The sequence below is a fragment of the Glycine max genome, chromosome 13 (genome assembly GCF_000004515.6).
Source record: "Glycine max cultivar Williams 82 chromosome 13, Glycine_max_v4.0, whole genome shotgun sequence".
Taxonomy (NCBI): Eukaryota; Viridiplantae; Streptophyta; class Magnoliopsida; order Fabales; family Fabaceae; genus Glycine; species Glycine max.
Window position 1 is genome coordinate 36,725,201 of NC_038249.2, and position 24,642 is coordinate 36,749,842.

At 34.0% G+C, this 24,642-nt stretch overlaps 4 protein-coding genes across 6 annotated transcripts; 3 read left to right on the plus strand and 1 right to left on the minus strand.

The window, feature by feature from the left end:
* The first annotated feature begins 4,037 nt into the window (after positions 1–4,037).
* On the plus strand, positions 4,038–7,458 carry LOC100807226 (protein DJ-1 homolog B). Of its 2 annotated transcripts, XM_003543169.5 has the most exons (7): positions 4,045–4,468; positions 4,891–5,040; positions 5,134–5,319; positions 5,960–6,040; positions 6,225–6,425; positions 6,507–6,647; positions 7,060–7,458. In XM_003543169.5, the coding sequence occupies exons 1-7, from the start codon at positions 4,121–4,123 to the stop codon at positions 7,264–7,266; spliced, it is 1,314 nt and encodes a 437-aa protein (XP_003543217.2). In that variant the 5' UTR covers positions 4,045–4,120; the 3' UTR covers positions 7,267–7,458. The 2 variants fall into 2 exon arrangements, with proteins under 2 accessions (XP_040864323.1, XP_003543217.2); XM_041008389.1 differs by having other exon boundaries at positions 4,038–4,468; positions 6,225–6,647.
* Positions 7,459–8,148: 690 nt separating this feature from the next.
* LOC100807754 (ABC transporter G family member 10) lies at positions 8,149–10,661 on the minus strand. The gene has a single exon (XM_003543170.5). It carries the CDS (start codon positions 10,158–10,160, stop codon positions 8,286–8,288), a length of 1,875 nt encoding a protein of 624 aa, XP_003543218.2. The 5' UTR covers positions 10,161–10,661; the 3' UTR covers positions 8,149–8,285.
* Positions 10,662–12,105: 1,444 nt separating this feature from the next.
* Positions 12,106–14,209, plus strand: LOC100808288 (multiple organellar RNA editing factor 8, chloroplastic/mitochondrial). The gene is made up of 4 exons (XM_003543171.4): positions 12,106–12,576; positions 12,885–12,982; positions 13,084–13,149; positions 13,360–14,209. Exons 1-4 carry the CDS (start codon positions 12,197–12,199, stop codon positions 14,019–14,021), a joined length of 1,206 nt encoding a protein of 401 aa, XP_003543219.1. The 5' UTR covers positions 12,106–12,196; the 3' UTR covers positions 14,022–14,209.
* A 1,097-nt stretch (positions 14,210–15,306) lies between these two features.
* On the plus strand, positions 15,307–21,961 carry LOC100808814 (tRNA dimethylallyltransferase 9). Of its 2 annotated transcripts, none has more exons than XR_005887974.1 (11): positions 15,307–15,627; positions 16,256–16,309; positions 16,447–16,489; positions 17,241–17,349; positions 17,953–18,151; positions 18,541–18,772; positions 18,966–19,060; positions 19,781–19,875; positions 20,703–20,767; positions 20,891–20,966; positions 21,412–21,550. XR_005887974.1 is itself a non-coding variant. In XM_003543172.4 (11 exons), the coding sequence occupies exons 1-11, from the start codon at positions 15,388–15,390 to the stop codon at positions 21,720–21,722; spliced, it is 1,347 nt and encodes a 448-aa protein (XP_003543220.1). In that variant the 5' UTR covers positions 15,313–15,387; the 3' UTR covers positions 21,723–21,961. The 2 variants fall into 2 exon arrangements, 1 of the variants encoding a protein (XP_003543220.1); XM_003543172.4 differs by lacking the exon at positions 20,703–20,767 and adding an exon at positions 21,659–21,961 and having other exon boundaries at positions 15,313–15,627; positions 21,412–21,551.
* The last annotated feature ends 2,681 nt before the right edge of the window (positions 21,962–24,642 follow it).

The window sequence follows — 24,642 nt, forward strand, 5'->3', positions numbered from 1 at the left end:
TGATCTCTTATGGTGTGTTTGGTTGTGAAGAGATAAAATAAGAAAATAAAAGAAAATAGGTGAGAAGAGAAGAGAAGAAAAATAGAGTATAACTATAGTTGAAAATAAAGTGATTTGACTAAGTGGGGAGCTGTCCTTCTGCTTCGCTGAATGACTTTCCAGTCTTGAATAAATTGAACTGATTGTTGAAGGCAAACAACAATGGGCTTTTGAACATCGTCCCAAACTTAGTCATTTCTATATTTCCACATTTACCACAAAATTGAGTTGAAGTCATCGGTTTGGACTTGTGTTAATTGTTGAAAAGCAATAAATAGAAAGCTCTTGGTGTCATGTACCAAATTAATAAGCAATCTCATTCACCTTCTGGAGTAGTGAAAACTCAAGCCAAAATTTTTGTACCTGTGGGCAACTTACAAATAAATGCCAATCATTTTCAATGAGATCTTCACAAAAAGGGCATAAAATAAGATATTGCACTCCTTTAGTAGTAAGTTTCTCTCAAGTGGGGAGACATCCACGAGCAATCCTCCATGCATCTAATGCCATCTTTGACTAAAGTCGAAAGTGTTGATATTACGCCATGTATAGCTTGGATTATGTCCCATAGAGGAACCCAATAAATCACAATTAGGATAATATTCTGCCTTGAACACTTGTGAAACTATAGTATCCCAGCCAGAAGCTAACTTCCAATCTTGCTAGAAGCCCTAGCATGACCAAATTAAAAACATAAAGATGTATAAAACCCATACCTCCATTATCCTTTCTGATGGTTAGGCGATCTCAGTTAAGCCAACTTATACCTTTTTCTAGAACTTTTGTTGCGATCCCACCAAAATGAATTCATTATCTTTTGAATCTCATGTGCAAGGTTGAGGGAAGAAGAAAGACACTCATATAGTAAGAGGGAATAACCTGAGCCATTGATTTGATAGGACTTCTCTACCGACCTTAGATAAGTGTTTTCCTGACCAATGTTGAATTTTCTTTCATATTTTGTCTGTTAAGTAGCCAAAAAAATATTTCTTCTTCCTCCCCAACATGGATGACATTCCAAGATATTTTCCATTGCCAAGACATTCTAAGATTCCCAATGCTCCTGAAATATGATTCTTGAGAGGTGCCCGAGTGTTCTTGTTGAAAAATATTTCTGATTTTTGCAAGCCTATAGATAGGCCAGATGAGGTCTAAAAAGCACTAAGAATACTTTTCAAAAGATCAACTTTTTTTTATGATGCCTTGCAAAATAAAAAATAGTCGTCAACAAAAAATAAGTATGTAAGGAGAGGGATTTCTCTACACACTTTGATAATGTGAAGCTCTCAATCCCTTTGCCTCAAAATTTTCTAATAATGATGTTAATCTCTCCATACATATAATAAAAAGATAAAGATAGGGGGATAATGGGTTCCCTTATCTAAGTCTTCTTCTTGGAAGAGTTGGTTTAACTTTCTTATCATTTACTAGAACATGAAACTCCATTGATCTCACACTCATCATCATCCAATCAACCCATCTACTATGAAAACCCATTTCATGAAGAATAGCTTATAAATATGTCCAATCAATCTTATCAAAAGCTTTATTAAAATCAACCTTTAGAGCAAATTCACCCTCCTCACCTCTCACTTAACTTTTCACGTGGTGGATGGTCTCAATGGAAACAAGTACATTATCCATGATAGAGGGTTCTTCAAGAAACATTGGTTGTTCTTTTGAAATACAACTTGGAAGAACAATTTTCAACCTGTTGGCAAGCACATTGGATACAATTTTATATGGCACGATGCATACAGAAATAGGCCTTAAATCTACGCATAGAATGAGAGTTGTCAATTTTGGAAATCAAGGCTATGTTGGTGTTATTTAAACTTTGAGGAAAAAATCTTGAGTCAACCAAGTCACATTACGGTGAAAAATATCATCACTGATTAAATCTAAAATCTTATTTAAAAAGCTGAATTAAAATCATCTGGCCGGAGGATTTATCTGAGTGCATTTCAAAAACTCCCATTCTAGAATATATGATTTTGTTTTTTTAGTTGTATTTTTATATTTTTACATATAATCTGTGTTTATCTTTCTATCGATATTATTAGGAAATATTAGGAAGTTATACTCATAAAATTTGGCTTGCGCAACAGGTGGACGTAAACTCCCATTCTAGAATAGATGTCTTTTTTTTTTGTTGTATTTTAATATTTTTTACATACAGTCTACGTGTTTTTCTTTCTATCATTATTAGGAAACGTATATTTAAAGTGAAAAAGGACAATTCCGTTACAAGATCTTTTAATTTTTCTACAAGTACAGAAAGATCTTTTAATTTATTAGGAAACATAAGTGGATTAGTTTTTCAAAAACTATCTATAATAAGTAATTAATTTATAAGATAACGGAATGGAATTATTAAATAAATATAATACATCAAAATTTAATATTAAAAGTAAGAAAAAGCTTGAACATTGGAATTGTCACATGTTACTCGGAGTTTTTAAGTTTAGGAACTCTTTTCATTTTTTGTCAAAAAAATAACTCTTTTCATTCTATTTGGTGTTAGATAGAATCGACCCAAATCCATCGTAAAATTGAAAATTAATTCAAAAAATTGTAAACCACAAAAAAACTAAAGACATCAATTTGATTTGATTTTTTATTTTTCTTAAACTGTGTACTTTGATTTGATTTCTGGGTTGACACACGAAAACCGAACAAATCAAATTAAACCACACCCTTTAATTTAATACACGACTCATATTAATTATATACTTATACAACAATGTGATATTATATTCATTCTAAATTTAAGATTAAAACACTCAACATTGAATCTTTCACTCTCTCTTCTCTTGTGAAATTCTAAACTAAAAGTCTAAAATCTCTCTCCCCATGTTTGTGGCTATGACTTTCTCCGACGACAACACTTATTATTATCATTATTTTTAAGTTTAATAGTTGAAACTTAAAAGTAAGTGTTACATACTCTTTTTACTTTTAAGTTTAATGATTGAAATTGATCATTTATACCGTTGATTATTAAATTAATTATTATTCAAGTTTTGTTTAATTATAACAAATTTTTTGAACATTTTTTAATATTTACCGATAGAAATTTCAAATTACAAAAACTAAATTGAATAAAATTGTAAAAGATTAATTTGATTTAGTTCAAATTTAATAAATAATGTAAATCAAACCAAATCAAATCATACCATACTTAATTTTCTTGTACATATTATTTTCTACTCCTAATTTTTAATATTGTTTTAAAATTATTTTTATATAATATTTTAAGAACCAAAAATCCAATTAAATACACCTAAGCACTAATTTATTTTTGAAAAAAATTATATTTTCTAACTTTATATTTTTTTCTAAAAAAACTTAATATTATTTGAAATATTTTTCCATCATTATTTTCCTCTCAAATAAACAAATAGATTATCTAAAGTTTACGTATGTTTGGAAATAATTTTTTAACCACTGTAATTATGGTTTTGACTTTTTTTTAGGACGCGAGGTATTTCTAACCCTTTATTTGGTTGATTTACTGTGATAAAAAATTGCGTGGAAAATTTCAAAAAATTAATGTGGATTCCGCATCTCCACACATTATTTAAGTCAAATAATTTTTGACAATTTTATTTCGTCCCTTAAAAACAATATTAATAATAAATGTGATATCCCTTTTAAAAAAAGAATAAACAACTATTTTAGTCAGTAAAAAGAATAATTGCTGAAATTTGATTTTAATTCATAATAGGTGCTTGAGGTTTAATTCATGACATGTACATTTTAATGTCATTATAATATTTATATTTTATAACTTATTATCAGTATTATTTTCAATAAAATTGGGCATAAAAAACTACTAATATATTAGTAACTAACAAAATCCAATTTCATCCTAAAAAAAAATCCAAAATCCAATTTTAGAAACTATTATTATAAGAAAACTTGACAATTTTAGGACCAAAACTAAAATAGTACTAGTAGAGCCTAGTGAAGAAAAGAAAAATAGCATGTGATAGCGGAGATAGAAGACGAAGCACATGAAGGAGACACGTAGATGGAACACATTAACACAGCGAGGCAGACATCTCTTCCAGAAGCATAAATGGCATTGCGTCATTTACGAATCTTCCCTCACACACTTCCTCTAACTCTCACTCCCAAACCCAAACTCAATAACAGTAACCGTTTTTCGTTCTTCACTTCCTCACTCTCTCTCTCTTCCACCACACTCATGGCCACTGCTCACAAGGTCCTCGTTCCCATCGCCGACGGCACCGAGCCCATGGAGGCCGTCATCATCATCGACGTCCTCCGCCGCTCCGGCGCCGACGTCACCGTCGCTTCCTCCTCCGCCAACCTCGCCGTCCAAGCTCTCCACGGCGTCAAGATCATCGCCGACGCCTCCGTCTCCGACGTCGCCGCCACCGCCTTTGACCTCGTCGCTCTCCCCGTACCTCGCAATCTCTCCTCTATTTTAAAATTATTTCGAGAGATTGCGTTTATCTGTTAATCACCAAATTACAGACGTTTTCGATTAATTGACTGGTCATTAGTTGTAAATCATTAATTGATTGCGTTGATCTGTTACACCTCGAATTGATTCATTCAGTGGTTAATTTTTGTTAATCAGTCCATGGAAGTGCATTTTTAACCATCTTTGGGTTCACGAAGAGTGTCATTTTTATAAGAAAAATACATAATGCTTGTACTGTGGCACTGGCATTTTCGTAAACATTTTTTTTTCACCTTCGTTGAATCACAAACTGCAGTGAAAGATAATGATTTCTGATTGGTTGACACTGTGGAACTATTTTTAGAAAGTCAGAGACTAAACAGTGAACACTGACATTTACTTCTTGTTATTTTGTGTAGGGAGGTTTACAGGGTGATGAGAATCTGAGAGACTGTAAAGTTCTTGAAGGGTTTGTGAAGAAGCATGTTGAGGACGGACGGCTTTATGCGGCGGTGTGTGCTGCTCCTGCGGTAGTGCTTGGGCCTTGGGGTTTGCTGAATGGGAAAAAGGTAAAGTTAGCTTTGCAATCCACTTTGTGATGTTGTGTTGCTATTGGTGATGGTTTTGGTGACTGTGTGTGTGTGTGTGTGGTTGTTGGACAGGCGACTTGTTATCCTGCATTGATGGAGAAATTGGCCGCTTACGTAGCCGCTACTTCTGAGTCTAGGGTGCAGGTGGATGGCACAGTTGTGACCAGTCGTGCGCCGGGAACTACCATGGAGTTTGCCATTGCTCTGATTGAGCAGTTAATTGGGAAAGAGAAAGCGTATGAAGTTGCAGGTCCATTGGTGAGGACTTCATTCACTGCCATGATAACTCTAGTTGTTTTTGAAAAGCAGAGAAATGTAGCATACACCGGCATGTTGCATATCACGTGCTGGTGGGAGGGACTAGTCCAAACTATACAATCATATGTGGATGATCAGATTAGATTGAACTCATTGAAGTGAAATTGATCTTCATCATCCATGTGAAATTAAATGGTCAAGATTAGTTCATCTCTCTTCTCACACTATAAATGTGGTGCTTACTTATAACTGATAATATGCTTAATCTGTCTGTCAGTATTCGGGAATAATCTGGGAATTAATATGGTTGGTAATTGGTAATTTGGTTTTTGTGGGTGTTTTCTGCCTTTCTGGATTATTTTAATGAACTTCTTTATGACAAACCCTCACTGTCACTGACATGTTCTGTGATATCTGGAAATAGAAATGGGTATGTGTTAGGCTTTTGGAATTGGGATGTATGAGTGAACTGGTGCACATGGGTGCATTGAGCTTTCTACTGCTGAAATTTTGACATACAAGTTACAACAGTGACATTTACTTATTGTTATTTTTGTTTTGGTTTATGATATCAGATCCTTGCTATGATGTAAATTACTTTACCTTTTCTCATCAGTTTCTCGTGTAATTCAACGTTCAGGTCATGCGTTCCAATCATGATGATGAACATACTTTTAAGGAGTTCAACTCAGTGCAGTGGACATCTGACAATCCGCCCAAGGTGAGGTTTTGATAATTTTGCTGTAAAATTTCTGTTTATTGACAAGAATATCTCAGAAAGGAAGCATGACTATCGCTATTTTGAATTTCTTTGGTAGGAATTTGTCTACACCCTTCAAAGATAATTTGTCACTGGATTTGTAACTTTAACATGTATTGGTATTTTGCACTTGTCTTCTTTTCAGATTCTTGTACCAATTGCCAATGGTTCAGAGGAAATGGAAGCTGTTATTATCATTGATATTCTGCGAAGAGCAAAGGCAAAGGTTGTGGTTGCATCTGTTGAAGATAAACTAGAGATTGTGGCATCGCGCAAAGTTAAACTGGAGGCAGACATGCTCCTTGATGAAGCAACCAAACTTTCATATGACCTTATTGTGTTACCTGTAAGGTGGCTTCTTATTTTCTTCATAGTAATGAATCAATACATGGTATTTAGTATGTGTATATATTTCAATTTTCTACAGGGTGGACTTGGTGGTGCCCAAACTTTTGCAAACTCAGAAACCTTGGTGAGTTTGCTGAAAAAGCAAAGAGAATCAAACAAATATTACGGAGCAATTTGTGCATCCCCGGCTTTAGTTTTGGAGCCCCATGGCTTGCTGAAGGTATTTGTTTTCTGGGGCAATCTGTGATCCTTATAGAGCAAGATTTCAGTAAAATGATAATAATATACATTCAGTTCTCTTAGTTGCACGTAACTTGATCTTAGCTCATTTAGTTTGTTTTTCTGTAATCAACTTGGCCACATGGTCTGCATTCTGCAATCAGCAAGATTTAGAAAAGCATGCATGACAAACTGTACAGTAGGGTTCAAGTTCATTATTTTTGAAGACGCTCTGATGATGCTAATTTCCCTGTGGAGTTTCCATTCTAATTATTTCTGGTGTTATAAAATGCTTGCTAGACCTAAATATTTCTTTAAATTTGATTTCCAATCCATGCTTCTCCAATGATTATGACTTTATTTTGCACCATGGTGTTAATTTGAGACATGGTTTTTTATTTTCTTCAATACAGGGCAAAAAGGCCACTGCCTTTCCTGTAATGTGCGACAAGTTATCAGATCAGAGTGAAGTAGAAAACAGGGTGGTGGTTGATGGCAATCTTATTACCAGCAGAGGCCCAGGAACTTCCATTGAGTTTGCGTTAGCGATTGTGGAGAAGCTGTTTGGACGCAAGTTAGCACTAGAACTTGCAAATGCAGTAGTGTTCGCACGCCCTTAGGATTTTTGAACGCGAAGCTTTTTGTACCGATGCACTATAGCTATGTGTATGAATAATTGAGTGTATCTGAACCTTGAGTTGTAAAGATCACGAAGATAAGTGGTTGCCAATAACTTTGATATCTCATTGGTAGTTGCTTTCCATATGCCGTGGAATCTAAATTACTTAAATGAAAGGAGGGTGCTATGGTTATAATGCTGTGTAAGATAAGATGGTGTTGGTGTTTTTATTTTTTATTTTTATATCTACTTTTTGTATTATAAATTAAGATAAGGTGTTGTTGGTAGGAAGTGTACGAATGGTTATTCTCCAGTGCTGGACTTGGTTTAAGAAAAATTCTATTTCCATAACTTGCATATTCAATGGAAAAAAGAGGGGGAAAAAAAATCAGATTCTGCGCATGGATGTTACCCCCCGAGAATCTTCATAAAAAAAGATATACTTGCCGTTTTTGTGACCTCTATATTAATTGAAATTGAGGATAGCAAGTGTGGGTTTGTGACTTATGTTTGTGTCACTGGATTTTCTCCCACCCATGATGTGATATTCAATCCTGATGCCATTATTTGGCTCTGTTAATAATAGTCTACAATTACATTTTTGTAATGCATCGGTTACATTCCGGTTGTTGGTAACTGAACTCGTTTCTGCCAGGAGGAAAAGAAACTGAATAATCCTTTTTATTTTCTATCATTCTCGTTCTTAAGTATTCACAAAAAAAAAAAAAAATCTCCTTCTTGAGTTAATGTATACACTATTTGTCTTTGCATACAAAGCACTATAAGTATTGCGTGCAAAGAGTTACACATAAAGGAGATCATAGCAGCATGGAAAATTCAGAAAAATTCAGAAGAATCAGAAGAATATTGATAGCCTTTTTTTTTTATTGGTACAAATAGTAATAGATTTTTGCCGCGTGTAAGTATGAAGTATGAACTATGCATTGTCATTGATGAAAAAAAAAAATGAAACTCCGTGAAAGGACTGTAACGAGTACCTAAATCTGTTGTAAATCTGATCTATTTTCTGGTCCTGTAACATCTGAACCAAAGAATAATAAAGCTAAGCACTCTATACCCCACTATGAAGCTCAACATTACAGCCAAATTGGTCCATTTTTGTGAATCTCTCAGACCCTGTTGTCTTAAGAATTCAGCTCCATATAGTATGCATTTTCCATTGCTAATTTCTAAGCATCTCATTTTCCCTTGCTCTCGTCCATACTCATTTATCACAAGGCACTCAAATGGATACTTGAAAAGGCTCAAATAGTGCATAAAAATCCAGTAACTTGGTATTTTTTCCTCTGATATGAAATACCCTGAGAACAGAAAGAAAGACCCCATTAGACCTGCAATCACTGAGGTTCCGAGGATGAAATTTGGCACTAGAGCGCTGAAACAAGCCACAAGAGAATTCGACATGAGTAGGACCAACCAAACCACTAAGGAGAAGTAAAGGAAACCATCAATGTCTTTCCTTAATCCTACAAGCCAATACACTGGAGTAGAATACAGAAGACCAACCAATAGAAGGAAAGGAAGGAACACAAGGGTGTTTGCTAAAACATAGGAAGAAACTCTATAAGCTCCTCTTGAGGTCTCTCTCATAAAAGTTCTTCTCTCCTCCAAGAAAATAGGCAAGCCTTCTGTTGTTGATGATAGCAAAAAGGTAAGGCTGAAAGCAAAGAAGCCGCTTCTAGTTTGCAATGCCACATGACTTTGTTGACTGCCAACATTGAAAAATATGCTCCCAAGAATAAAACCAGCTACTAAGGCTTGCATGACCCTGGTGACAAAGAGTTGCTTGGTTCTGAATATGTTGCAGCAAAATCTTTGTCCTAGGATTGAAATCTCCTCCATTGGAGAATTTGAGTACATAAGTGCCTTTTCTTTCACCACCTTAGAGTACTGCATCCTCATTCTGTGATCTTGGTTCTCTTTGAGCAGAAACTGGTTGTCCTCAGATTCTGAAGTGTGTATAACCAAGCATTCCATGACATCAAGAGCAAACTCGAGGACATTGACATGGTCAGGAATGTGGTGCCCAGCTAACTTAAGCCTAGCCTCAAGAAGATTCAATGATCCATTATGCATCACAAATCCATCAGACAGCAAAATGAGGCCATCAAATAGCTCCAGGATTCGGAAACCAGGTTGGTGGATGGTTAAAATAATTGTCTTACGTTGGTTAAATGCCACAAGCCTAAGCAATGAGACCACACTAAGAGCTGATGCTGAATCCAGCCCTGAAGTTGGTTCATCAATCAAAATAACTGCAGGGTCATGAACCAAGTCGACACCAATGGAAACTCTACGCCTTTCACCGCCGGATATGCTGTGGTCTGATCCACCTCCAATTCTTGAATCTGCAATGTGGTCCAATCCAAGCTCCTTCATCAAATCTTCAACTCTGATGGCAGCAACTTTTCTTCCCCCGGGAAGCCTCAGCATGGCACTATACATGAGTGTCTCTCTAACTGTCAGTGATGGGAACAAAGCATCATCTTGCGTGACATACCCTGATGTCCTTCTAAATTGGTTCACATCCATAGGCCTATGATTGACAAGAACATGGCCAGACACTTTATTACATGGTGGTATTCTGCCAGCAAGAATCTCAAGCAGTGTGGTTTTTCCAGCTCCACTAGGGCCAGCAATAGCAGTAATCTCCCCTGGCCTTGCCTCACAATTCACATCCTTCAAAATGAACTTGGCACCTCTCCCCGGATTGGAACCAAAACAAAGGCTTCTACACTCATCAAGCTGGCTGCACAACTTGTATGACAAGTTCTTGGTTTCAATTCTGTATGGAGTTTTTCTGGTGCATGAGATGGGCTTGAATGGTGACTCCATTGTGTGTTTGTGTGCATGCAAAAGTGAGAAGAAAGGCATGTATTGGCCAAGTTATGTGAACAAGAGGAGAAAGAGAGAAAGATATAGGGAGATGAGCTAACACACCAAACTATATGCTAGTTTTTGAGCTAATAAAGAAGCCAACAACATAGGCTTTGTAATTATGCAAATGGGGTTTGAAAGTTTGGACTTTGGACAAGGGACTTGACTTGGTGTACTCTTGTGTTTCTACAAGTGTGTGGGATTTGGAAAGAGTTTGGCTGAGTTTTAGTGCTTCAAGAAAACCAAAGATAATGCATACGTAGAAAGTTTTCATTTTGGTGAGCTGAATATTTGACTGTGCAGTGTTAGTGTTTGGTTGCCCCACCATATCTTCCCCCACATGCTGAGGTAGCTTCAGAGTTTAGTTGGTGTAAGATCAAGATTATCAAATTCAGTTTCACAAGTTAACTGCAATTCTTTTCAACTGTGATTTAGAATTTTCTCTACAAATTTTAACATTGCGTACTTCTTAATTTAATGGATTGATAATTCTACTATGCCGTGAATGTGTAAAAACCCAATCAAATTTGTTTAATCAGTGTCTTAGTTTTTTGTTTTGACCAGCATCAGTTAGTCAAATAAAAGGGTCCTTTTCGTGCTTGTAATAAATGACTCTTCCGAAAAAAGAAAATGATACACATACAATAATTTGTATAACCAACATTCTTATGCTGGAGTCATCAAGTGATGTTTTCTAACACTAGATTTTAAACCATGTTATTCACGGATTGGTTTGTAGGATTTGTCTAAATTAACCAAATCAAAACTGGGGTTAAACAATCCCATCTCATCTGACCCAATAAAATTAGAACAATTATATTTAAAATTAGACCTAGTTGTTTAGATTTTTTTTATACACAAATTTTTAAATAATTATATATTATTTTCATTATTTTTTACTATTTTTTAATTTTGTCCACTTTTTAGATTTAGGCTTTTTTTTTTTTTATTTCTGCAATTGTTTCTGCACCATCTCTTATAAGAAAATGATAAGATCTATTTTTTTTTTTTAATCCAATCTTATATCTCTCGGAGAAACTCCTTCCCAAACTGATAATAGTGGGACACAAAATTAAAATCCTCACACTCTAGACTCATGTTGCGGAAACAAAAATGAGAAAAATTTGCTATCTAACACTCACGCACACTAGAGAATAGAGGAATAGAAACTGTACTATTTGATTTCACTCATTCTCATGAGTGTAATGATGGTGCAGCCAAATTGTGTCCAAGTGGTTCAATTTGCTTAGGCAATGCAGTTGAGAACATTTATTAATTTAGGCAGTGATAAACTCTTCACGTGGAAATAAAACAATATACAATATGGGTAAGATAAAAATGGCGGTGTAAAACTTCCCAGCTTGAATTTTACTTTGTGAAAAATGATGCAGTAGATATTAGATGTTGAGAAAGGAGAAAAAGATGAATAATTTTCTGTCCAATGAGTTTCGTTGGGCAAAAGGTTTAGTGGACTATAATTAATAATTTGTAGCATAAATAATTAATTTTTTCTTTTAAAGATATGAGATGCTGATAAATTATTTTTTAAAAGATGAAAATTTATATTTAGTGTATAAATATATAAAAATATAATAAATTAATCTTATAAATAATTTAATAATAAATAAATTTTTAAATTTTACAATTTAATATCAAATTGATTATCTAAAAATATAATTAATTATTAAATTAATTCTTAAATATTATAACTTAATTATAAAATATGATAAAAAATATTATTTAAAAAAAATTATCTGATTTAAACGACGAGTCAAACAAATTTTTTATTTATTCTCATAAAACATTTATTTGATGAAAAAACTTATTTCCGACAAACACATCCTTGACAAAAATAAAATGTAGAAAAATAAGATATTCCATTAAAGGGCACAAGTAGATATTTTACTTTTACACCCTTTTGTTGTGGCAAACATTCTATTATGTACTATTCTAGAACCCTAATCACAATCACTCTATAAGGCAGATAGAAAACCCTAAACCCCTTCCATTTCCCTTCCACTCACTCTTCTAACATGGCGACTCAGATCCTCTCTCGCATCTTCCCCAAAACCCTAGCCCCCTTCCTCTCCCGTTCTCTCTCCACCGCCCCCTCTCCTCCCTCCCTCTCCGCGCTCTCCTTCCTCCGCCGCATCTCCGTTGCCGCCAACCCCTCCCTCCACCGCGCCCTCCTCCCCAACTCTCCCTCCCTCCGCGCCCTCTCCACACGCGCCACTACCTCCTCCCTCAACGACCCCAACCCTAACTGGTCCAACCGTCCCCCGAAAGAAACCATCTTGCTCGACGGCTGCGATTTCGAACACTGGCTCGTCGTCATGGAGAAGCCCGAGGGAGACCCCACACGCGATGACATCATCGATAGCTACATCAAAACATTGGCCAAGGTCATCGGAAGGTAACAACTTCCTCTTGTTTTATCCATAATTTCAATTTAATTATCTATTTTCTTGTTTTATGTGTTTTAATTAGTTTAATTAAGTGTTATAATAGAATAAATTAAAAATGTTACATCTTTGTTTTGAATAATATGATGGGTATGCTACGTGGCTTGATCAAACTCTTATTTTTAATTTTGATATTTAGCTTGGTAATCTACGATAATATAAGCCTGAATGAGCTATATGGAGGTTATTGGAGGTGCATTTCCTACCTGATTGTATGTTTTTGGCTGATTATTTGGTGTGATTGGTTTGGTTTTTGTAGTGAAGAGGAGGCGAGAATGAAGATATATTCGGTCTCGACTAGGCACTACTTTGCGTTTGGGGCTCTTGTGTCTGAAGAGCTTTCTTACAAGATTAAAGGTATATGTGTGGTGGTTTTCAACCTTAGGGTATTGTTTATGTTTTGTGCTAGTGAGTTTTTTCTTAAAAAAAATTTAGTTTTTGTTTTTTTGGAATTGCAGAATTGCCTGGAGTTCGGTGGGTGCTTCCTGATTCTTACTTGAATGTTAAGGAAAAGGATTATGGAGGTAAAATCTCTTGTTCTGTTACCTGGCTCTTTTTGTGTTCATTCAGTACTTTTGAGGTATGGTTGTTCTTGACTGTGTGTGCCTTTGCCATCTAAAGGGAATAGCATGCTCAAGAATCCATGAATGTTGTTGGATTGCATTAGCATAGCATGTCCTGCTGCAGATGGGTTATAGCTCGTGCTTTGTTAACTTTTATGTTTTCCTGACCAGGTGAGCCCTTTATTAACGGGCAAGCTGCTCCCTATGATCCCAAGTATCACGAAGAGTGGGTTAGAAACAATGCTCGTGCCAATGAGAGAAACAGGCGCAATGACAGGCCTCGTAATGCTGACAGGTCAAGAAACTTTGAGAGGAGGAGGGAAAATGTGGTAAACAGAGACATGCAGGGCAGGCCTCCTTCGCCAAATCCTGGCCCTAATGTGGGCGGTCCTCCTCCAAGCAATGCAGCTGGGTACCCTCCAAGCAATGCAGCTGGGTACCCTCCTAGCAATGCAGGATATGCCCCTCCAAGCAATACAGGCGGGTACCCTCCTAGCAATGCAGGATATGCCCCTCCAAGCAATGCAGGCGGGTACCCTCCGAGCAATGCAGGCTATGCCCCTCCGAGCAATGCAGGCTATGCCCCTCCAAATACAGCTGGATATTCTTCTCCGAACGCCGCAGGAGGTTACCCTCCTAATGCAGGTGGTGGCTATGGTCCTGGTGGTGGTGTGCCTCAGAATAACTACGCAGGGAACATGGGAGGGCCACCATCAAACCAGAACATGGGAGGGTTTCAACAAAATTCAGGATGGTCGAACAATGCTCCCAGTAGAGATGTGCCAAGCAGGGATATGGGAGGACCACCTGGTGGGAACCCATATTCTGGGTGAGATCACTGCAGATTTTTCTAGCCAATGTAGATAACGAAGAATTGTGCCCAAGAAAGCAGAGTTTATGCTATGTTTCTCAAGGAATTAGAATTTATTAGTCTTACGTGTTACTCCTATTTTCTAATGAACCTGCATGTTGTGCATCCGAAGTTCAATTTTTTTAATGCTAGATACGATCATTTTGTTTCTATTGTTTGTGAGGTTGACGGTCTAATTTGTTATCTGATTGAGGTTGCCTTTCAGACTTATTATTATATAAAGTAACTGTTAGTAATAATACCTGTTTAGGGTTCTAGTATATTAAAAAGAAGTTTGTCTCTTATTCTTGAACCCGTCATTCATATCCAGGCTATTAGCACTAACAGTTTAGTAATATCCTAGTGGAGATCCATGCTATTAGAAGCACTCCTAGTAGAGAAAAGCTTCGCGGTAGCCTTCGACTCCTCACCCTTTCCCCCATTGATTTTTTGTTTTCTTATGAAAAAAATAAGATTTGTCCAATGAGCTGATGATGTGTGGAAGTTTGGGTAGGCTAGTGGTGAACGAAATTGTGTTAAGGCAGCGAGAATATATTTGTTTAGTTGATGGTAGTTAGGAAAAATCTACATTACCTGAGATATAGTGGGGATTATTTCAGCAGTGATTCGTAGCGGCAAATAGGCTATAGGTAGAATTATTTTACAAATGATAATAATATCACATAGGTAGAGAATTATTTTTCAAATGATTATATGTTTATTTTTAATTGAGATTAATAAAATAAAAATGATGTTAGCTGTTTTTGACAAAACTGACTTTTTTAATTTACTTAGTCTGAAATATGTTTAAATTAAAACTTAAATAAAATTTACAAATACCTGGTCAATTTTTTTATTTAGTTATTTATAAAATTAATAAAGAAGTGTATAAAAAGGAAGAAATAAAGGCCCTTTATTTGATTACTCGTAGAAATTTTATAAGTTAGTTAATATGAAATAAGAAGACAAAATAATTTTAAATATTTTGTAATCTATAAAAATGCTAATAAATATTAACCAAGATATTAATGAAGGAATTATAAACAGAATTTTTTTTATAAAAAAAAGTGTTATAAATGTACTTTTATCATGATTTTTTTAAATATAATCCTATTATAAATTTTGGTTCATATTTTTATTTATTAATTTGTCAATTATTATTCTTTGACAAGACTCTTTATTATCTTGATAAATTTCGAACTCTAAAATTACTTAAAAAAACAAAAAAGAAAGAGAGAAGGAAATATCGCCATGTTATCTAATCCAAATATTCCAATATTTATATACTCCTTGGTTTGAACTTGGCACGCTTATCACGCATTTCCGCCTCACTCACTGAAACTCCGAGCATGATTAGCAATGGAGTATGCACTCTCCGCACGTGCCTCCGTTTCCCAGCGAGACCACTATTCCGAGAACCTCCGCGCTTGTTCAGCTGTCGGCAGCGGTTTCTGGTGACTGCGTCGGAAACGAAGAAGAAAGAGAAGGTGATTGTGATTTCTGGACCCACCGGTTCCGGCAAGAGCCGCCTCGCATTGGAACTCGCAAAGCGCCTCAACGGCGAAATCGTCAGTGCCGACTCCGTCCAGGTAATATGCACATTCAAACAAACATTTTATTCAGCTTCTTCTTGTGCTTTTGCATTGCGTATGAGGTGGCAGTGGTACTCGTAGGGTTTTAGGATTTTAATTTTAGGTTCCCTTGTCCGGAATTTCGACTAAAATTGCTGTTGAGCCAAATTGTGGATAGTTAAGTTTGTTTAGCTGCTGATAAATTATTATTGTGGTTGTTGTTATTTCATGAGGAAAAATGTTCTTGCTTTAAATTGTTGCAGGACAGTTGTTTGCGAAGTGATAAATCAGTTATGCGTATGTACATGGTTGATTTTTCATGAAAAGAAATAGAAACTATGTATATATCTTGTAAATGAACGAGTTTTGTTGTTTTCTTTATGAATTTAATTGGAATGCGTCAATAGTGTAAAAGTTTGTTTACATTGTCATCCCGTCATAAATTGTCACGTAATTGAAAATTGTTGATTAATTGATTTATGTAATAATTACTTTGAAAGTTTTTTTTTTTAAAAAAAAAAAATACTTTGAAAGTTATATCTAAAATGATTTGTAATTGTTTGACAGTGTAATTTTTTTATGCTAATAGTGTATAAAAAATAAACTCTTTATTTAAGTGGCTTTATTGGCTTGTATTGTGCCACAGGTGTATCGGGGGCTTGATGTTGGATCTGCAAAGCCTTCCCCAAATGAAAGAAAGGTGTGTGTTTGTGTCATAATGCATTGGTTTACATTAGTCTATGCTATACGTTTTTGGATTTCCTAATTTGCTTGATATATCATTTTTGGAACATTTGATTTTAGTTTATATACTTTTGTTTTGTTTGCTTTTGTTAGGAGGTACCACATCATCTGGTTGACATACTGCACCCATCTGAAGGTATACTTTATGTTGGACTGAGCTATATTTTTTTACAAATAATATTTATAATACACAATTATCTCTGTATCTATAAAGCACAAACTTTGACACGGACACCAAATAATCTGACACGACTAATGTCCAAAATATAGGACATTGAGATACCACATAACAAATGAAATGAAATATGAGCAACTTAAGTACATAACAAAAGATCTAAACTTTTAAACAATATTTATAAACTCTAGTATATTCACCATTCGTCTATGATGGTGAGCCTCACAAGAGAATATTAAGAGACATTAATTTATTTTACAATGCAAGCTCTTGGTCTCTTCAGAAAAGAAAATCCCAAACTAAGAAGATGAAATTATATCTTTTAACTAAGGTATATTTAACTTCTCAAACAAACATGCTAAGTTTTACAATTTTTCTATGATAACGAGTCTGAAAAAAAAGTTGAGACATTTTGTTTAATAATTTGTATTATATTTTAAGTTAGACTTTTCTAAAAGTTAAACAATGATTTTTTTTTAATAATAGTCTCTCCATGCAGTGTTGGCAAGTGTCTGAGCTGAAACATATTTTTTTAGCTGGATTCCTAATAAGATGTGTCTGAAAATGTGTTCATATTGAAAATGTGTTTGACACTATGACACTTTAAATACAAGAGCTGTCTGTCATTCATAGCTACGTGTTGGATTTTTCTGTTATTGAAAGTTTGAAGAACTTTAATTTTCACCTATTAAAACTAATTATTATTTATCAGACTATTCTGTTGGGCAGTTTTTTGAGGATGCAAGGCAAGCTACAGGATGTATTCTTGACAATGGCCGTGTTCCCATAGTTGTTGGAGGCACTGGATTGTATTTAAGATGGTATGTCTTTTACAGTTACCTATTTTGACTTTGTTTACTACTTATTCTTTTGAATGGAACTCCTTAATTGTAGTCTGTAATACAAGAAACCATAAATAGGAAATGAAATCCACTTTTCTTGTTTTGTTTCCACAACCTGCTTATGTAGTCATTCATTTCATTAGTTATTTCATGGCTATTTATATTTATATCCTTAACAAAGAAAATAACGGGTGAAAGTAGCATGGTTGGTCATTAAGATAATGACAAAATAATCATATATCAGAAAACAAGTGATGCAGACTTGGTTTTCTGAGTGTTTTGCCATTGCATAATTTCTTGAAGGATGTGAATATACTTTTAGTATGTTGTGGTAATTTTCTAATCGTTGTTATTGTTCAGTTTACACTAGGATAAGCAACTAAAGGTCCTATTATTAGTTTGGCTTTGTAGAATATAATAAACTTCTGTCAAATGCAGGAAGCTGTATGGGCATCCACTGTATTAGTGAATTATCAGCGTTTTTTTTCACACCATTATTGAGTTTATTTTCTTTATGTAGTTGTTGACCTGCTAATGTGGGACACTATACCTATGAGTTTTGTTTGAATTTTGAAATATAAGGTTCATATATGGAAAGCCAGATGTACCTAAAGCCTCTCCAGAGATTGTATCTGAAGCATATCAAGAGTTAGCTGAACTGCAGAGGAATGATGACTGGGATACAGCTGTGCAGTTGGTGGTAAAAGCAGGTGATCCAAAGGCTCAATTTCTAGCAGTGAATGATTGGTACCGATTACGACGTAGCCTAGAGATTATTAAGGTATGCTTGCAATTTTTCAAGTTACTCATAACTCTAAATTCTATCTTGTCTACTAGCCTTACTGAAAGATTAAAAAAACTCTCTTTATGTTGACATTTTAATATCCTTTCTTGACCTGTTTTTCTCTCTTTCATTTGTTGCACATTGGTGCAAATATGCATACCAACCACAATGAAAATGTCCAAAAATTAACTTTTTTGGCAATGTGATCGTGGTGCTTTTATCTCTTTTAAATGCACTTCAATTGTAACTAACTGATTACTTTAGCTGTATATACCTGTATTTTTTCTGTGGATATATATCTGAAATGCATGATTCTCACGATTTATTGAATTATCTGAAATATATTTATAAATTCACCATTTGTTTATACTTTTTTGGAATGGCAGTCTAGTGGATCACCTCCTTCTGCTTTTCGGGTACCATATGATTCTTTCAGGGAACAGGGCGAATATGGTGTTGCTGATGGTTCTGAGTTGTCTGATATGAATACTTATGGTGATGCAATGGAAAAAACCAACTCATCAGAGTTAGACTACGAGTTTATGTGCTTTTTCCTTTCTAGCCACAGACTTGACCTCTATAAATCAATTGATTATCGGTGTGAAGATATGCTGTTAGGTATAATCCTGAACTGGAAACACTCAATTTGTATATGAATCCCATACATTTTCTAGAACATTCTTCTCCATGTGTATGCATGGGCACTGCACATACCTGTTTGTATTTGCTGTTATAACAATACATGCCGAGCTCTCTGTCAATAGTACATGAATATTTGATTGCAATAAATCTTGGTTCTCATCAACTGCAGGAAGGGATGGGATTTTGTCTGAGGCTCAATGGCTTCTTGATACAGGTCTTCATCCAAACTCCAATTCTGCAACAAAAGCAATTGGTTACAGACAAGTATACCTTTATAGTTTCTATATTACATTTCACTTTTACTATCTGCAAATTTCAGATGATGAAATATATCTGGTTGAACGATCTGTATATTGTGTACAGCAAGAAGTTCTTTATGCCTTAAGAAATATTTTTGGTTGAAATTATAGTATAATTTTCAGCTAAAATAGATTTTTGTTCCCTCATTTTGTTTTTTAGTTTCAGTTTGGTTTCCTAAGTTTAAAAAGTTTCACTTTAGTCCCTTAAAGTGCCTATTCAACAAAATTGGTCATTTTGTTAGATTTCTGCATTGATGGTGTTAATTTTGGTTGACGTGGTATCTCTCACAGATTGTCACGTGTCACCAAGTTGACCAAATTAGTGTGTGATAAACTGACAAAATGATCAACTTGGTCTAACAGAGACACTTTAACGTTACTGAAGTGAAACTTTTAAACTTAGGGGATCATATTGAAAACAAAAATTAAAATGAGGGAACCAAACTCTCTTAGCCTATAATGTTCCAAGTGTAGTATAACTCCAATTCTCCCCTTTTTTAATGTTTAAGTATAATATAAAATTATAGTTAAAATTTGGATGTATATTGTAATGATAGATTGGGTAATAGCGATTTAAAATAGTTGATGGCCTAAAGAATGTCTATTAACTAGATCATTATATTTTCTATATAAATAGTTGAAATGAATTTACTTATATTTTGTATATGTGATTCACTTCTTTCAGGCCATGGAGTACTTACAAAGATGTAGAGAGCAAGGGGGTCACAGTTCTGTTGAAGAATTTTACAAATTCTTGTTTGAATTTCAAAAAGCATCACGGTAATCCATTTTTTTATAGTATAAACTGATAAAGGTAGCAGAGCATTTTTAATTTTCCTTAGTTATTCACTTAAAATCTTCAGTGTATATCAAAATTTAATATTTTGTCTTTAAATAATTTTTGTTTGAGTAAATCTTTGTTCATTAAATGTTCCTACTGGTAAAAAGTTATCCTATATAGAAGATGTTTTTTTTTTCTTTGTTCATGAATAATTTGTGTTTTTAAAATTGCATTAAATGAGAAATATAGAGTACAAACCATGTTCTTTCCATTGAGTTTGAGAACTTTTAAGACCATAAGAGGATGTTCTCTCTCTCGTATCTAATAACCATTGGAGATCACTTGGACCAACAATTGAAAGAGGTGCAAAAGGAAGCACTGCTTCAATTCTCAATGTTGCCTCTTCTAGGAACTTTTCCATGCTGGTTCGTTCCAAAAATTGTAATTTAGATCAAATTCTCCAAAACTTTGATTGGGCTTTTCTGTTAATGTTCTGGATAATTGTGTTGTAGTCATTCTTTTCTTAAAGGCCATCGATAGTTACTTTAGATTGCCTTCAGTATTTACACACCTGCTTCACTCCAAGCTTGTAATTGATTGTTTTCCTCATAAATTAAAAAAAAGAATTATAAAGAAAGGAGGAAAAGTACAACTAAGACAAGTTATCCTCCAATGGTGGCGGCTTGTGCTTTGCCATTCTGTTTATGTGGAACATGTTTCTGCTTTCTAGTTCTTGGGCTACCATTTTTGATGTGGTTAACGTAGATTATTACCATCTTTTATACCCAGAAAATACATGCTGCTATGTTGAAATTTTTTTTTTTAGGAAGAAACCTATAGTACCTGAAGTGCTATCCCACCAACACATCACAATGTTATCTCGGCTGTTTGGTATTTTGTTTCCACTGGACTTCAAATTTATTTGGTTTTAGATGCTTGCCATGTTTTGTTACTATTGAACAGAAGTGTAATTCAGTTAGTTAACAATGATCTTATTTTTGATACTATCTGCAGGAATTTTGCAAAAAGGCAGTTGACCTGGTTTCGTAATGAAAACATATACCAGTGGCTCGATGCTTCTAAACCTCTGGTATAACAATTGAATCTTTCGCCACTGGCTGTTACCCTGTGCAATATGGTTATCTCTTGTAGTTTCATATTGATAATACTCTAAAGCCAACAACCTTCTGGTCTCTCATTTAGAATTAAAAAAAAAACCCTTAAATTATGGCTCACCCTCTTCCTACATACTAACAACTCTACCTGCATTTTACAATGTTTTAAATTGTTTTTGCTCAGATAGTTACACTAGCAATGCTAATGTCCTTGCTAGTAGTTTTACTTTTTATTTTAATGGGTTTGAAGAAGCTGCTTATTGAAGTCCTTTTATTAAACCTAAATAGTGGTTTCCTTCTGTATTTAGTCTTTTTTTAAAGCTTTTTTTAACTTGAAAATGTTTGTTGTTCTGTTGCACAATCCATTTTTTATTTATTTATCTTATGTATGCTGATTTTGAAATGAACTACTAATGCCAGGAAACCATTCTCGACTTCATTCATGGCGCATACCATGATTGGAATGGAAGTATTCTTGTGCCTGAAGACCTAAGAATGTCGAGAGATATTTCTAATCACCGACAAGCTGCACAACTTAAGGCTTACCGCACCAGAAATAGGTACGTTTTTTTTTTCGGGGTACAGAATGTAGGTACAAATTTATTAAGTCACAATATTGATTATATTCCTTGCTGCAAAAAGATTTAACTGTTGTTTTCTTATGAAGGCATTTCGTGAACGGGGAAGATTGTACTCATATTCTGAACTGGATAAGAAAGACCCAAAGGTGAGATGGATACTTTCTTTATGCATTCCCTTGAAATGGCCTTAAATTTGGAATTATTTAGGCGGCTATATAAAGTTTTCAGGTTGAAGAGAAAGTTTTATTCTTATTGCCGTTTCTTGATTACATCCTTCTGTCTTTTCGATAGAATACTGTAATGACAACCTAATCTGTAAGCCAATTTCTTTCCCCTCCTTTCACCTGCAAACCAATATATATACGAGATTGTCTCTCGATGTTAAGTTATTTGAGATTGTTTCTAAAGTTTTTTTCTCTTTTAATACATAAACAGTGCTTACATTAAAAAAGTGTTTTTGTTTTTTCATAAGTAAGAAGTGAATAATAGGTAACACTGAGAATGAAAGGAATTTAGCTCCCATTAATTGAATTAAAAAATGAATAATGCATAATGGGCTTTATATTATAGTGGAAAGTTGAAAAATAAGGCACCATATCAAGTGCACCACTATAACTGACTCACAGTTTCAGTCAAATATTCAAAAGCTTTAGTCAATCCATGTCTTTCTTTTATTTTTTATTTATTTTTTCATAATTTATGATAGTAATGCATCTTAGTCATCCTAGACGTGTTACTCACTTAATCTATATTATGTATAAATTAATACCTCACTAACATACAACATAAATCACATTTGTCATGAAATTATAATATTCTAATAAACTAAACAAATATTTTATTTAAATTAGTCATTAATTTTGTCGTACTTAATTAATATTAGTTACATATCAAACATTTTAGTTCAAAATATTAAAAATATGAATAATAAGTCCTTTATATATATATATATATATATATATATATATATATATATATATATATATATATATATATGGGGAAACACTTGTAGCTTTAATTAGCAATTAAATCTAGACTTTTTATTTTGATCTAAGGGTTGATATTTAATCCTTTCACCTCTCATAATAAAACATTCATCTCACTTGATATGTCTTTTATATATATATATATATATATTCTAATAAACAGGAAACAAACAATACTTATACTAATAAACATTTTCGTGGAAAAGGTTTATGATAGACAACTGCCCACAATTATCTTTATTGGCATTTTAGATAAGGTTTTAGATATATTCTAATGGAACTTGGATGTGTCTCAATATAGATGTATTCTAATGAGACTAACTGTTTGTAATTCATTGTAAATTAAACCCATATTAAAAAGCACCAGAAACTCTTACTAGCAGCCGGTACTGTATGGTATTATAACATAAGTTGCTATCCAACGATAGACAAATGCTGTTTGAGTTGCTTTTCAAGAGCACCCACGGTTGATATCGCTCAAAGTGCATGTTTATTTTTCTTTTAGCACTTTCTAATGCTTCCATACATAAAACTAGAAGTAGTTGGTGTTGGTCAAATACATACCGTAGATTAATTGCATGAATATTAAGACAAACATTAAGTCCTGGCAGAAGTGGATGTGGATAGTCTTTTTGACAATGTAAAAGTTAAGAGATATATAATCTAACTTTGACACATTTATATACATATAGGAGATTCACAAAAAGTATCCCACTAAATAAAAATATTTTTATTGAGGTATCACATTTATTTGTATAATTGACTCATGACTTAATAAATATTTCTTCAATTTACAAGTGTTAGATCTCTCTAATATTAATGTGAGGAAGAAATATTGAAAAGATATTTGTTAATTAGTTAGGAGTCAATATCACAAGTGTTTTCTTATTAAAGACCAATTAAATTGTTACTTTTGATACCAACCGCTGACATTGAAGAATCACTTGATAAATGGAATATCAACTAATCAACGATCCATATTTTAAGAACTAAAATGAACATTTACTCTTAAAGAGAAACAATATTGAAAACTATTATTTTAATAAAACTTTGTGCATGCTTACAGGGATATTCTTTCATACAAGAAAAACCATCTAAGCATCTAATCAATAATATTTTTATTCTGAAATAAAAAAGATAAAGAGAAAGAAGTGTGTTGATAATAATACATTATATTATTAGTTAAAATTTATTAAAAATTACAAAATAAGGAGAGTGGTTCATACAATCATAAATGAAACTCACCAAAATTAGTAATTTCTAATAAATTTTAATTAATAATAAAATATACGCTCAAAAGAGTATGCAACTAACATTTTAGTCAAAGTTTTCTGGAACGATAAACAATATTGTCCCACTAGTGGTGTTGAGGATCTGGCCCTGCAGGTGATAGTCTCTCCAATCTTCCTCCAAGCATTGACCTCTTATGGTGATACTCTCTAACTCTTACGTTACTTACTATCTCACGTAAAAGAAGTTCACTGTTAATTTTTTTACTCATCATGGTTGAAAACTTAGGCAAGAGTCTTGCCTCTGAACTCACAACAACTAATGGAAGAAAAATTAGGAAGAGAACAACAAACACTTTTGACATCATTGACGTAGTCATCATGATCTTACAAGAACTCAAATTATGGATAGAAAACAAGTAGCTCTCAAATACCTATGTGAATATAGTACAATATAGCAATGTGAGTGAAGTAGATAGCAAGGGAAGCCTATTTATACTCCTAATTCCAATTAAGGTTTAGATAACTATAATATCCCAGATACACTTGTCTTGTTTCAATTGAGTTCCTTCAAGTTCAATTGAATCACAAATGTATAATTAATGTTTTAATTTCATGGGATTAAGGTTAATTTGGCTGGTTCTTCCTCTCAAACATAAATGAATGTCTAAGCCGACCAAACCGATTCATCTTATGTTGTCCTCTTCATCAAAAACCTTATACTATTGATTAAATTCAGAAGAAGCAAAGAAAGCAATAAAGACAAAATTCTCTCTAGACCAACCGAAATCCTTAATTTGCATCTATGCCGTGGAAATGCTTATGCTCCACGATCACATGGCCACAACTACTTCT

Excerpts from the sequence above, each read along its gene's own strand:
- LOC100807226 (XM_041008389.1), top strand. The coding sequence starts at position 4,121 with ATGGCATTGCGTCATTTACGAATCTTCCCTCACACACTTCCTCTAACT. Across the intron at positions 5,320-5,959 it reads ATGAAGTTGCAGGTCCATTG|GTCATGCGTTCCAATCATGA; the intron begins GTGAGGACTTCA and ends TTCAACGTTCAG. Across the intron at positions 6,041-6,224 it reads CATCTGACAATCCGCCCAAG|ATTCTTGTACCAATTGCCAA; the intron begins GTGAGGTTTTGA and ends TCTTCTTTTCAG.
- LOC100807754 (XM_003543170.5), bottom strand. The coding sequence starts at position 10,160 with ATGCCTTTCTTCTCACTTTTGCATGCACACAAACACACAATGGAGTCA.
- LOC100808288 (XM_003543171.4), top strand. The coding sequence starts at position 12,197 with ATGGCGACTCAGATCCTCTCTCGCATCTTCCCCAAAACCCTAGCCCCC. Across the intron at positions 12,577-12,884 it reads TTGGCCAAGGTCATCGGAAG|TGAAGAGGAGGCGAGAATGA; the intron begins GTAACAACTTCC and ends TGGTTTTTGTAG. Across the intron at positions 13,150-13,359 it reads TAAGGAAAAGGATTATGGAG|GTGAGCCCTTTATTAACGGG; the intron begins GTAAAATCTCTT and ends TTTCCTGACCAG.
- LOC100808814 (XM_003543172.4), top strand. The coding sequence starts at position 15,388 with ATGATTAGCAATGGAGTATGCACTCTCCGCACGTGCCTCCGTTTCCCA. Across the intron at positions 15,628-16,255 it reads TCAGTGCCGACTCCGTCCAG|GTGTATCGGGGGCTTGATGT; the intron begins GTAATATGCACA and ends ATTGTGCCACAG. Across the intron at positions 18,773-18,965 it reads GTGTGAAGATATGCTGTTAG|GAAGGGATGGGATTTTGTCT; the intron begins GTATAATCCTGA and ends CATCAACTGCAG.